The sequence below is a fragment of the Mauremys reevesii genome, linkage group 25 (genome assembly GCF_016161935.1).
Source record: "Mauremys reevesii isolate NIE-2019 linkage group 25, ASM1616193v1, whole genome shotgun sequence".
Lineage (NCBI taxonomy): Eukaryota > Metazoa > Chordata > Testudines > Geoemydidae > Mauremys > Mauremys reevesii.
The window spans coordinates 17,545,598-17,559,334 of NC_052647.1; the positions used below are offsets into that span (position 1 = coordinate 17,545,598).

General features: G+C 54.7%; 1 protein-coding gene across 1 annotated transcript; it reads left to right on the forward strand.

Moving 5' to 3' along the window:
* Nucleotides 1-24: 24 nt before the first annotated feature.
* TSPAN31 (tetraspanin 31) lies at nt 25-10,437 on the forward strand. The gene is made up of 4 exons (XM_039514176.1): nt 25-187; nt 8,314-8,481; nt 9,140-9,221; nt 10,181-10,437. Exons 1-3 carry the CDS (start codon nt 119-121, stop codon nt 9,218-9,220), a joined length of 318 nt encoding a protein of 105 aa, XP_039370110.1. The 5' UTR covers nt 25-118; the 3' UTR covers nt 9,221; nt 10,181-10,437.
* Nucleotides 10,438-13,737: the final 3,300 nt, after the last annotated feature.

The window sequence follows — 13,737 nt, forward strand, 5'->3', positions numbered from 1 at the left end:
GGGCCCGGCGCGCAGGCGCAGTGCGGCGCTGGGCGCTGGGCTGGGATTTAAAGGGCCAGGAGCGGCCCGGCCTGCGCTGTCCCCGGAGTCTGCGGCCGGCTGCCCCCCGCCCGGGAAGATGGTGTGTGGCGGCGGCGGCTTCGCCTGCTCCCGCAACGCGCTCTGCGCCCTCAACGTGGTCTACGTGGTGAGCGCGGGCCCGGGGCTCCGGCGGGGCCTCCCTCAGCTCGGGGGTGGGGCTCGGCCTGGGGGGAGGGGCCCCCCTTCCCGCGCTGGGCCTGGGGGGGCGAGAGCCCCTGAGCCAGGGGAGGAGCCCCTTGTCGGCGGGGGAGGAGCCCCCTTGTGTCGGGGGGGGAGGGGAGGAGCCCTTCCCTTGAGGGGAGGAGCCGAGAGCTGCCCCCCTCTTGCTGGGGGGGGAGGAGCTGAGAGCTGCCCCCTCCTGTGTTGGGGGGTGGGGGTGTCCCTAAGGCAGGGTGTACTGCATGGGTGTGTGGCCTGTCTCTGCTCAGGCTATAACTTCTCTGGGGCCCATAGGGGCTCTGATGTCAAGTCAGCTGCCCTAGATATCTTCCCTAGCCCTGAGCTCCGTGAGGAGAATTGCTTTTCCCCCTCCTGGCCGGAAGGAAGTAGAGCCCCCCTCCCCCACAAACAAACATGGGTTAGTGCCGAAGTCCATGTCTCGGATCCAACACAGGCTGGGGATGGACTTCACTGTCTACTCCTCAACAGGCCGTGAAAACAGGCCTCCCCCATCCCATTCCATCATGCCTGAGCCAGCAGCCTGCCCTGACATCAGCATCTAACGATCTCCAGTCGCCACCAGCAACTGGTCTACTCTGAAAAGTTTGACTGCTGTAACCCTGTAGTGTAGATGCTTCCTGCAGCAATGGAAGGGGTTTTGCCATGGATGTCATTAATCCACCCCTCAGAGAGGTGCAAAAAAGGTTGAGTGACGAATTTGTCCATCAGCCTATCTCTTAGAGTTATGACTAAATTGATATAATTTTTTTTAAGTGTAGACCAGGCCTTATTGTTCTGTGAGGGGTGTGATTCTTTAACAGCATAAGCCCTGCCTAGTGCATAACTGCATCCATCAGTCAAAAGTGCCTGATTTTGGTAAAGCTGTTTCTCCTTCCTGAACCAGAGTAAGCCATACAAGTTAAGCTCTCTATCCTATTTCAGAGTGGTAGCCATATTAGTCTGTATCAGCAAAAAGAAGGAGGCGTACTTGTGGCACCTTAGACTAACAAACTTATTTGAGCATAAGCTTTTGTGGGGTAAAGCCCCACTTCATCGGATGCATGCAGTGGAAAATCCTGCTGATAATAGCCCACCTTCATCAATTACGCTCATTAGAGTTGGTATGGCAACCTGCATTTTTTCATGTTCTGTGTGTGTGAGTGTGTGTATTTGTTAGTTTCTAAGGTGCCGCAAGGACTCCTTGTTCTTTATCCTGATATATCCACTCCAGGGGGGTTAGCTGCTTTAGTTATACTGGAATAGGTCAAGTCACCAAACTTTCTAGTGGAGTACGGAAGTGCCTCAAACACCCAAGAAGCAGCCCATCTGCATTGCAGTCCAAACCAGCAGGGTTCATGAGGCTGTGAGGCAGAACCTTTTCTCTTGAGTAAGCTGAAAACAAGGTATCCCACTGTAAGTATAAAAGCTGCAGTCTGTCATTTTAGTTTAATGTTTCTAAGGGCCTGTCTATACGGAAACGGGAGCAGCTGTGCTGTTGTAGCGTTTCAGATGCTACCTGTGCCATTGGTCTAGGTCGTCAATCTCTGAGAGGTGGTAGCTAGGTCAATGGAAGAATTTGTCTGTCTTAGGTCGCTATAGCAAGACATCTTGGGGGTGTGGCTTTTTCACACCCCCAGGAGACACAGCTATACCAATGTAAACTCCTAGTGTAGCCCAGGCCTAAAAGTTATTCATTGGTGATTGTATCTGTGAGACAAGGAAGTGAAACTTCAGAAGCTCTTTCCTAACATCTTGCTGTAATAGGCATCTTACGCTGATCATAGACTTTAAGGTCAGAAGGGACCATATGATCATCTAGTCTGACCACCTGCACAATGCAGGCCGCAGAATCTCACCCACCTACTCCTGTATCAAACCTGTGTCTGATTGAAGTCCTCAAATCATGGTTTAAATACTTTAAGGTGCAGAGAATCTTCCAGCAAATGACCCATGCCCCACGCCACAGAAGAAGGCAAAAACCCCCCAGGGCGTCTGCCAATCTGCCCTGGAGGAAAATTCCTTCCCGACCCCAAATATGGGGATCAGCTAAACCCGAGCATGTGGGCAAGACTCACCAGCCAGTTTCAGCTGGCACTTGAAGGCTTAGTTAGCTTCAGTAATCGAATGTGTTCTGCGGGAGAGTGTTACATAAATGCACATTATTTCAGTGCCTATTTAGCAGCATCCTCTTGATTCTCTGGGATACTCTTCTAATCTGGTTAGCCAGAGGTCACACCCATATAACTGACATACATCTTCTAGGGCTGTCGGAGGCGTTTCTTGGAAATCTCCCGTGAGCAATAGCAATACTGAGTGCGCTGGCACAAGAGGAACTGGCCTGGTTTAGCAGTGTCCCTAGCGTGGATGACGACATGTCAACAGCATGGACTTTCCGCCATCATCTGTATTGGGGTAGTGCCTGAGAGCCCCAGTCATGGGCCAGGGTCCGAGGGGGCTGGATGCTGAAGAGACCAGAAGCTCACACTCTAACCATGAGAGGGGGGTCTCTCAAATTGAGGCCTGGGGCTCCTGGTGAGGCCCCAAGCCTGGGCAGCTCAGGTCTGGAATAAGCGGAGTGGCCCAATGATTGCTGTGAATTTGATAAGCGAGGGCTGGATCCATGCTGAGATGCTCAGTGTCACGGCGCCAATCACAGGAATAACATGGCGATCCACAAAGCCTGAGTTAGGTGCCTAGGCTCTCTCTGTAATGAATGGGGTGAGGGAGGGGGAACTGCCTAAGCTAGCCAGTGGGAGGTGCCCAGGAGAGGGATGTAGGCTGAGTCCTGCCTCTCTGTCAGGGACAGGTGCCCAAGTCTGAGCTGTGTAGTAGGAAGAGCTTGAGACACAAACTCTTGTATTAGAGGCCTGGTACGAGGCAGGACCTGCTTATAGGCTCCCTTCTACTGCAGGGAGGCACCAGTCCTTGCTCGCAATCCCCAGCCGGTGACCCTCTCCTGGACGGCATAGGCACCTCAACCATCGGGAGAATGAGTTAAGCCCCTGCCTCATGCCACACAATGGAGTGATGAGTGGAGATGGTTGTGTCCACTTTAGGCCCAGTGGTTCGAGCACCCACCTGGGATGTGGGAGACAGTGCCCCCTTCTGCCTGAGGGGGTGATGATTAGAACAGGGGTCTCCCCCCTCTGAGTGCTCTGATCACTGAGTTAGGGGGTATTCTGATGTGGGGTTCTCTCAATCTCTCCTGCTGTTCATCATGTATAAATATGTGAGGCGTCACTGGGTGAGGGATTCCATAGGCTGGGGTTAGGGTACCCGCCTCAGAGGTGGGAGACCTATGGTCCAGTCCCCCTGCTCCAATCAGCTTCAGGAGGTGAAGGGAGCCCCACATCAGACTATCCCATCGCTCAGTGCGCTCCTGAGCGGTGGGAGACCTGTGTTCAAATCTTGTCACCTCCTTTGGTAGAGAGAGGAATCGAACTGGAGTCTCCCACATCCCTGGTGAGTGCACTAACCAATGGGCTAAAAGTGAGGTGGTCTGTGGTAACATAAATCTGTCGCACTGACTGGCTCCTCCAGCCAGATTTTGAATGGGGCCCTGTCCTGTATGCAGCCTCTGAACGTGATTCCTGGACTGGGCCCTGCAGAGAAGATAAGCAGGCAAATATTTACCTTCCTCCAGCTGATGGATCTTTCTGGGGCTCAAAGGCAGAAACTTACTCACCTAGGCCATGTCTACTGCAAAGACTTGAGTGTTGGGGGAGTTTAGGTGCCTACAGGGTTAGGTGGCCACCAAGTGTGGTTTTGCAGATTAAAGTGGTGCATAAATCTGGTACGTAGGCACCTATGCCCCAGACTTGGGTGCCTTTGTGGATCAGGGCTCAAGTATTTTTGCCTTAGGTCCTGCAGAGGTTTTGAGTCTTCAGAAGCATTTATGGCCCATAATGCCTCACCAGACTCGGTGCTCAGAGCTGGCTTTTTAACAAAGTGGCAATGTTACTGATTCTTGTCTTGCTCTAAGCTTTTTCTGCCAGTCGCTGGGTTTGACTGACGCATCAAGGCAGAGAGGCCGCCGTCCTCCTTGAGCAGCATGTAGGAACAGGCAGGGTTGGGTGAAACGAATGCAGACAAAGCGAGAGAACTCATGGTGAGAAGGGGGTAGGAAAATGGACAGACAAGTGACAAGTAGTGGGAGGGCAGCCATGAATCGAGGTCTGCCAGCAGAAATGGTTGGAGCCCTTGTGATGAGCGATCTAGCGTGCAAATCCGTGAGCTGCCTTCTCTGGATGTGCCTGGTTAAACTACACCGGGGGCCCAATTCTCTGGTGCCCTGCAGTCGCACCAGTACATGGTGCTACCAGTCTGAGCCTGTTGCACTTCACACCAGGGCTGAATGGGTGTAAATGACAGTAAATTCTGGGCAATGGGGAATCGGGCCCCAGGTATCTATGGAAGCCGAAGGCATCTGTGCGACCATGGCTTGAATGGAAAGCCTGGCCATGCAGCCAAAGCCTAGTGAAAAGGATAGTTTGTTTAAAGCACTGAACACTAGTTCCTCTTCTACGCGGCGAGAGCACTGGGAGCTAGGACTGCAGCAGGGCAGGCTGAGAGTGCGGCTCAGGCTTTCCGTCCCATCAGCTCAAGAAGTGAGAGCCAGAATAGCGCTGCCCCTACCCCTAGGGCAAGCTCCGGGCGTCCGCTGTAGCCTGTGCTTCCAAAGCAAACCGCGTAGGAACAGCAAGCTGAAAGGAGCAGTGCACGTGGGGATGACTGTGTTGGAATAAGACCTCATGTCCCACAATCCTGGCCTGGAGCAGAGCTCGTCTTCAAGCCTCTGTTGTGCGCCCACCCACAGGCATGAGGAATTTGTCATGTCCATTAGCTTGGCCTAAAAGTAGGTAACGGCAGTAGCTTGTCTGCTCCATGGGGCTGACTGCTATAAAATGAGACAGGCGGGGATGTCAGAAACCAAACTGGGCTGGGGAGAGGGCCCAGCCCTTGTCTGATGGGGAATAAGGAGGTGGAATTGCTCTAAGCGGAGAGTGAAACGCGCGCTGACAGGAAGCGGATTCATCGCTGACGGAACCTCGCTGCGGTCAGCTGCAGCAGGGGAAATCTAGCCTACTGTTTCCTTTGTCCCAGGAGACAGCTGTGCGGGATTCCTCCTGCAGAGGAGACCAGCACATCTGTCTTGAGCAGCTGAACGACACGCAGATCTGGGTGTCGCTGTGCTAAAGAATAAGTGCAGGAGAGAAATCCCAGTGCTCCTGCATGACCACTCCCCAGCCATCCTCAATGGTAGCCCAGTTAGAGGGCGTCTCATGGTCTTCTTTGTGAGGTGCCCCCTCCCCTGCCCACATAAAGACATCTTCCATGAGAGCAACGCCAGCAGCAATGTTCACCTGCGACGTTCTCTTGTTTTCCTGGCAACCCAGTGGTCACCAGCTGCATTAGTTAGTGAAACCCTGCTGATTTCTGCACAGACTTAAAAACCCATCTGGTCTCTGCTAGAGCTGACGTTACTGCAGACTCTCTGAAACACTAGAAGTTTAGAGCTGCAAGTGCCACCCTAACTCTGTTCTTTGCACCAACTCTTTGGAGGGGTGACTTCAAATACTGTCACGCTGCCAGATAGCTGTCCCTAGCGGCTGAGATTTGCCATGCTGGGAGGGGAGGTGCAGTAAGCTGGTACAGATGTTAGAGCTGCACGGTTCACGTCGTTCTAAAGTGCTTCACAGACTAGTCACCTAGGAGCTACCTAATCACTGAAATGCAGCCTGTTGTTTTCGGGGGTGGGCATGGGGTTGTTAAAAGCGGGTGGTGAACAGCCTGCTGGCAAAGAGACACTTCCATTCAAGGCGATCAGGGAAAATCTAAACTCTAGGGGCTACTGAGCATCTGTAGCGAGTGCGTGAGACTTGTCTGACAGTCCCACGCGAAGTCTCAGAAGATCAAACAGGCCAGGATTCAAACGCCTGGTTCTAGGCAACCTAATTGTTCACAACCCAGAACACAGAGAAGGTGGGTAAAATCCTGGTTCTGTTTAAGTCAAGGGTGTCTTCACTGGGGCCAGACTATGACCTGGTATTTCTGGTGCTCGTCGCTGTAATATCTTGGGGTATGTCTGTACTGGAGTAAAAGAGCCATGGCACAGCTGCAGCTGACTCGGGCTTGCAGGGGCTATAAAGTTGCAGGGTGGAGGTTTGGGCTCGGAGACCCCATGAGGAGTGATGTGATGGAGGATGAGTTGCAAGAGAAGCAGCCTGTGTTACTGTCTATATTCTTATTGCTGACCTGGTCATATTAATGTGCACAAGCTAAACAGCTGTTTGGCAACAGCTTCTGAGTTTAACTATATTGGCTCCCAGCCCCTGTATTGCTCTGTCTTGTTGCCATTTGGCTGACCTGGAAGGTGCAAATGCACAAAGGTGCCTCTTTAACTGGATTTGGTAAGCCAGCGTGAGCCCCTCTGGAGGTGCTCTGAACTCACTTCAATTGGCCTGTTCTGATGTAGCTCAAGTCATTAAGGAATCAAATGCTGCAAAGCCAACATAAGCCCGTCAAACTTTTTTTTTTTCCTGAGTGCCTGCAGAGGGGCTTGGGCTAATTTAAGAAACCAGTTCAGTTTAAATGGATGCTCGTTTGTGTATAAAGGAGGCCAAAAGATGGCAAGACCTAGCCAATTCCTCCCCCAGTTGGAACCTATTTTTATGAGTGCAAACGGTGAGTGGCTCTTTCTGGGACGTATCGGTCTAGGAGATGAGAAGGAGCAGCTACCCCACTCCTAAAGGAAGTAAAGGTTAACTTCAATGTGAAAAATACATCCGTGCTGTCGAATGTGCTTCTGGCTCGGAAGTGTGGGTAATAATAATAATCAGACACAAGCCAACTGATTAAAAGATGGCAAACTCAAACCAATACACCACACGCATGTAGTGAAACAGTGGAAGCTGAGGCCACAAATGTAGCAAGCTTCAAAAGGGATTGGATCCTTTTGTGGAGAACAAAAATCTCGAGTTACAATTAATGCTAACAATCTAGAAGAGATATTAACCCTCATGCTTCAGGCTTTAATAGAGACCAGACTGAGACCTAGATGGCAGGAAATAGGTAAATGAGGGATAATCTACTGATGGTTTCTTGTGCTTTTCTCTGAAATGTGCTGGCTGCTGTTAGACAGGAAACTGGACGAGATGGACAGTGAGTCCAATCCAGTCCAGCAGTCGCTAAGTTCCTGGAGTAGAGATCGTAGATTAGAGATACAGAAGTGCATTAGGGGTGCATGTAAAATGTGGAGACTCCCCCACCCCCAAAGATGCAAAACTGGAGCTGGCGGCCATTCTTCCAACATCTGATCTCTTGAAATGGGTGATTAAGAAGCCAGCTAATTGCAGGCGTGCGTGGGTGGGAATGTGAGCTTGGATCTTGGCATGAAAGGAATGGGGGAGGGCCCGCTAGCTGGGGTGGGGGCGAAGGGCTGGAATAAACAATGGTTAATGGAAGGGGAAACCGGCAGGGGTTGGACGAGAAGCTGAAAATAAAAACCGGAAAAGAGTAAGTCACAAAACGAGGCCCCAGTCCAGCTGCTGCTTGGGCACGTGCTTACCTTTCCCGGCTTGAGGAGTCCTGTTGCAATCAGTGGGGCTACTCAGGAGAGTAAAATGCTGGGTAAGAGGAAGGCCAGGTTTAGCGGGTAAGTTTTGAGGCCAGACCAGGAAGGGGACAGTACTGGTTACAAAACCAAATAGCAGGTCTCCAAGTGCTTTACAAAGGGAAGTATCATTAGCCCCATTTTACAGATGGGGAAGCTGAGGCAGAGGGTGTCACTCAGCTGGGAACAGAACCCAGGTCTCCCCAGTGCAGTGTGTGGTCCACTTGCCCACCCTCCCTCCAAGTAACATGGCAGGCCCCCAGCCCTCCCCCTTTGCACCCTCTCTGTTTAGACTGTCAGTTTTTTGGGGGCTGAGATCTTGTCAAAGCCCCTCCTTGTGCTATGCAGGAGATGAGAGGTGCCTCTCCCAGGATGCAGAGGTGATGCGGGGACCAGTGTGCTGGGTGGTGTGGGGGAAAGGGCCCCCCCGCATCCCAGGTTGACCTTCTCTTGTTTTCCAGCTGGTTGGGTTGCTGCTGATCGGCGTGGCTGCCTGGGGGAAAAGCTTTGGCATCGTCTCCAGCATCCACATCATCGGCGGAGTCATCGCCGTGGGCTTCTTCCTGCTGCTCATTGCCATCGTGGGACTCATTGGGGCTATCAACCACCACCAAGTCATGCTCTTCTTCGTATCCTTCTCTGCCGCCTGGGAGGCCAGGGCCATGCCACGCTCCTCACGACTGCCCTGTGCTGCTAATAATCTCCCGGTTCTCTGGCACGAGAAGTGCTCCAGAGCTCAGCCGCTGTGTGGAGCGAGAACGGGCCTTGAGTAACCTCAGGGCTCGGCTCCATCTGCTGAGAAAACTCCCACTGTTGCTGTCACTGTGCGGCTCCATGAGGGGGAGCCCCACAGTTGTCAGGCCCTTCTCTGAGCAGGGTTATGGGTGGGTCAAACTCTGTCTAGCCCAGGGGTCCCCAACGCGGTGTCCGCGGGTGCCATGAGTCCAAGTGCACTTGTGTACTGGCTGGCAGGCGAGCATCTACCGAAATGCTGCCAACAAGCTGCGTCATCCAGAGGCATCGCTGCCAAAATGCTGCTGATTTTCGGTGATATTTCGGCAGTGACACCTCTGGACGACACTGCTTGTCGGCATTTTGGCAGCAACACCTACAGACATTACCGCTTGGCAGCATTTCGGCAGGTGCTCGTCCACCGCCACGGTCCTCCGCGGCTCGCAGACGAAAAAGGTTGGGGACCACTGCTCTAGCCGATCTGGTGGCGGTAACGATTGGGAACCCAACCCGAGAGACTGAAATCTGGAGGTTTGATCCTTAGGACCCTGCTAGGTGGTCTCGCTCGCTACAGCGCAGCGGCAGCCTCTGCCGGGAAAGCCAGACACTCCCTTCGGGCAGTGGGCCTGGCTTTAGGGTGAGGATCGCTGGCCCCTGCTGTGCTGCAGCTCAGACGGTCGCCATGGTCTGGTCTGGCTCTGACATCTATGAAGAGGTGGCAGGGCCTTCCCTTGGAATTCCCCTGCGTCCCCAGCCCAGCTAGGGGCACGTGGTGTTTCAACAACTACATGAATGACGTGACCGTTCTCTCCAAAGTTGGGGAGGAGGCTTGGCGGGAGGAGTAGCTGAGAGCAAGTGGGTAGAACTGGTGGGGTGTCTAGACTGGACTGGAGGAGGAAGTGAATGTGCCGTGGGAATCTGAGCGAGACAGGCTGTGGGTAAACGCAGGCTGGGGCCGTTTTGAACTCTCGCTAGGTAAAGCACTTGAGACCGGGTGGCAGGGACAGCCCTGCAGACTGCCAAGGGAGAAGCAGGGAGGGAAGGAGTCTCCCTGCTCTCCCACTCCGGGGCATGGGGCAGCCCGTGGGTGCTCACTGGGGTGTCTCTGTCCTGCTGGGCCCCGTAAGAAAAAGGAGGTGGGCATCTCTGAGCGACCCACTCCTCCGGCCTGCGTCTCCACAGGCCGGTCAGCCAGAGGGGCCCCGTTGGGCCCTGCCCACTGCCAGCCGCTGTGGGCAAAGAGCTGCGGGCCGGGAGGAAGGGTGGCTGAGAGCGAGGGTCTCGTTCGACGCCCGCAGCAGCCGGATTTCCATGGACTTGTTCTAACCCCTCCTGCTCAAACATACGGGGTGGGGGGGGAGAGCGCAGTGTCTGGTGGAAGCTTGGGAGTTAGGTTCTAGCCCCTCTTCCAGATGCTCCTTTTTCTCTATAAATAAACCCCCCAGCACATCCCTCCCCACCCTCTCCGGCAGCCAGCCTGATGCGCAGCTCCCGTTCCGCTCCCCTTGCGCGTGGGTGGGGTTATTCATCTCCATTTAGCTGTCGTGAGGCTGGCAGATGTAGCTGCTGCACTTTGAATATGTTCTTCCTCTGCAGAGCCTGTCACATCACTGGGGCACTTCGGCATTGAGTGCTGGTTGCTAGGGGCTGCCGCAGGCTCGATGCCAGGCAGGCGCTTGCCAGAAGGGAGCTGGGGACCCAGCTTGGCCCAGATTGGGGCAGAACCTATATCTACCTAGATGAGGCATGAACAGGGCCAGGCATGGCTGATTGCTACCTACAAATGGGCTGATATTTCAGCGAAGGGGAAGTGATGCAAAGAGGAAACCACAGTTCCACTTGAAACCTTAACTTTTGAGAAACCGACCTAATCTTTAGCGGAGCTGGCTGGTGACTGTAGCATTTTTGGAGACCTCAGCAAGGGTGACGGGAACTCTGCCAGCCTCTGTGAAGGCTAAAGTCTCGTTAAACAAGGCGGGGTGGCAAATGCTGCCCAAGCACCAGAGGGTGAAACCAGGTCTCACGGGGGATCATTCCAACCTTGGGGTGGGCAATCCCCCGGACTTTAGGGGAACCACAGCAGGAGGAAGGAAGGAGAAGCTGAAGCAGGTGGTCATTAACTCTCACGCTGAGGCTGCACAGGCTGGGGCCGCAGTCATTCAAGTCACTGAGGCCAGGTTCTGCACCAGCTGCTCTTGTCAGCAGACTAAGGGCAGGTAGATGGCATTTCTTTTGGCCCTAGTGTAGGTGCAGTTATATGGGTGTAAAAGGGCTTTGTTGGAATAGCTTATTTCCCTCAGCCCATGGGTGTAAGCGGTGGGTCCCCTAGGAGTGTTCGCCAGTATGGCGAGAGCGTGAACCTTTGAAGGGGAGACTAGGCCATAGGAAGCTCTGGGTGGCTTTGTCCTGTTTGCACCCTGCCTAGCACAGCCAGAGATCAGCATCATCCTGTAACTGCCTTGGGGTGGCCAGGCTCTGGCATAGGCCTTGGAGCGCCGAGCCGGCTAAACCCAACCGGCACAGCGCCCTGCAGGGGGGTCCCACTGCCCTCCACTCCTGGGCTGGGGGGCAGGGGGAGAGATCAGGCCGCTGGAGGAGAGGGAAAGTGGAAAAATCTTTTTCCCCTGCCATACACACACTTTAAATGGGGGCTCTGCTGGCCCCAGGCCCGGCCCAGTGTGGGCAAACTCCTTGCAGCGCCAGCAAGCTGAGGCCGCTGGTTTTGTGTCTGTTGCCTTCTCTGACTCAGCCGTATACTGAGCGCTACATTAACGTGTACTTGAGGGGTTGCCTGTGGATAAGTTGTGTTTAAAGGACCCTAATTTGCCCTTGATGGTCACCCCTTGGGAAGAGGAAGCTGCCAGCTCAGCTGCTAGGGGTGGGGTGGAGGAAGATGGGGCCCTTTTCTCCTCACAAGGCCCCTGGGATGGTGGAGTCCTTCCTGGAGCAAAAGTCTCTTTCCATGCAACTACCCACCCTGTCCCCTGAACAAGGTGTTAGAGCAGGACCCTGCCAATGGGCTCTACTCCCGCTCTGCCCTGGCCTTGTCTAAGCTCAGAGAGCGGCTTTCTTATCACACAAGTCACTTCACATTCCTCTGGCTCCGGTTCCCTACCTGTACCATGGAGCCGGCACAGCCCCCCCCACCCCAGGGCTTGTCTGCAGAGGAGACCCACCAGAGGGACCTGCTCTGGAATAACCCACCGTGTGGACCCAATTCCAGCACAAAATCTACGGTGGAAGAGCATCAACAGAGGGGAGTTGTTCCAGCTTTGCTGCGCTGCTCAGCAGGTTCCTGTGGAGACAAAGCCGACCGCCGTCTCTTTGTAAAGCCGCAGCCTCCTTTCCCCGATGCCCCCCTCTGTACGTTTACACCCTCAACTGACCCCATGACTGTCTAGCTAACCCCCCCACCGCTCTGAAGTTCAGAAGGCTCTGGGGGCAGCACCCAGCATGCTTGGGCAGTTGGCTTGTGGTGCTAGCATAAGCAAGGGTTGCACAAAGAGGTGGTGTCCTCTCCATGGGAGTTCCTGGCTCCCCTGAAATAACTGGGCTATGGATAGAGGGTGGTAGAGCATGGCACAGGTTTGGTCTTCTGCAGGGGATTTGGCAGCTGGCAAAGGAAGCTGCCTGGGCAGGTGCCGGGTTGCTGTCTCTGTCCTGTTCCACCCAGGAGGCGGGGTAAGGGGGCAGGAGGCTGGGAGGAGATGGCAGCGTCCCCCTGCCGTGTTTCCTTAACACCGACTCTTCCTCAGTACATGGTCATTTTGGGGCTCGTCTTTCTCTTCCAGTTGGGAGTCTCCTGTTCGTGTCTAGCCCTTAACACAAGCCGAGAGGTGAGTCGGCCTCTCTCCCCAGCTCTTGGCCACAGTGGCGTCAGCGAGATGCGCTGGAGAATCTATACATCCGTCTTCACGGGGAAACGGGAAGGGGCCCTGGCAGCTGCTCTTGTGGCTTCCAACCAACGGGTTCAAAGGTGTTTGGTGAAACTCTCTTCCCACTAAGCTCTGGGCCTGGTAGATGTCTCGCCAGCCCCTCAGTGCAGGGAGGTGGCTCCTCTATCTGGTTTGGTTAGTTACAGCCCCCAGGTGTCCCCCCCGGAATCAGGGCCTGCAGGCCAGCCAGACCCATGTGAGATCCCAGGCTCTGCCCCGAAGAGCATAGGCCAAGGGCTTGTTACTGCAGAGTTGACACAGGGGCACCACTTGACTTGTATCTCGCCTTGAGTCCCATCTCCCGCCCCCGACCCCCTAATGCAGGCACGGTGGTGCTTTAACTCAAGTTGCCTGGCCTATCTCAGGCAACCTGTAACCTCTCCAAGTGCCCTGTATCACCTGCTCACCCCAGCATGTGCAGTGCAGGCGGTGGCGAGCTCCACACGAGGGCAGATAGTCCTCGAACACCTTCCCACATTGCTGCTCTGGTGGCTGGCAAAGACAGCCATGTTTGCCCACAGTCCACTGGGAAAGAATTCGAAGAGCAGCTCAGCTTGCTGCAGCGCTCGGCTCAGGCTGCGCCCCCAGGGGTCTTAGCGCCAGGCCCCAGGGTGGAGGTTCAGAACAGGCTGTCCGCGGGGCCGGTCTCACGTGGGAGGAGAACTCGGGTTGACTCAGAAGAGAAGACAGACAGGAAAGGGGGTGGGGAGAGCCGACCATGCAAGAGACTGTGTCTACATGCAGTGAGGATGGGGCTTGTTGGGGGACTGGTTTAACTCTGTTCCTCGGGGAGTTGCTGGGAGTCTTACCCCAGAGCAGAGGTGGGGTTCTCGGGAACACCCGCCCACTTTCTCTCTGCATTTTAAAACCATCCCCGGCCTTGCCCCTCATCCCACTCCTCCTTTCCTGCTGAGCTGGGTTGATCGTGGTAGCATCTGAAGAGCTGCATCAGCAGCGCTTCACGAAACACCCATTTCACGCTGGTCTTAAAGCTTGTCTCCTGCAACCCACCACCCCCACTACCTCTTCCAGAGGGCACCCTCAGCCCCCCCCCCCCCCCCGCCCCTGTGCCTTGGGACGGCGAGAGCCGGCATCTCATCATGGAAACAGCCCAAAGCCAGCTGTCAGTGCTGGGGGAGGGGGGGAGCTGTAAGGGCTCAACATTAACCAGTGTTAAGGAAGATCCAGGGCTGGCTAGTCCTGCTTCGTACCAGGGCA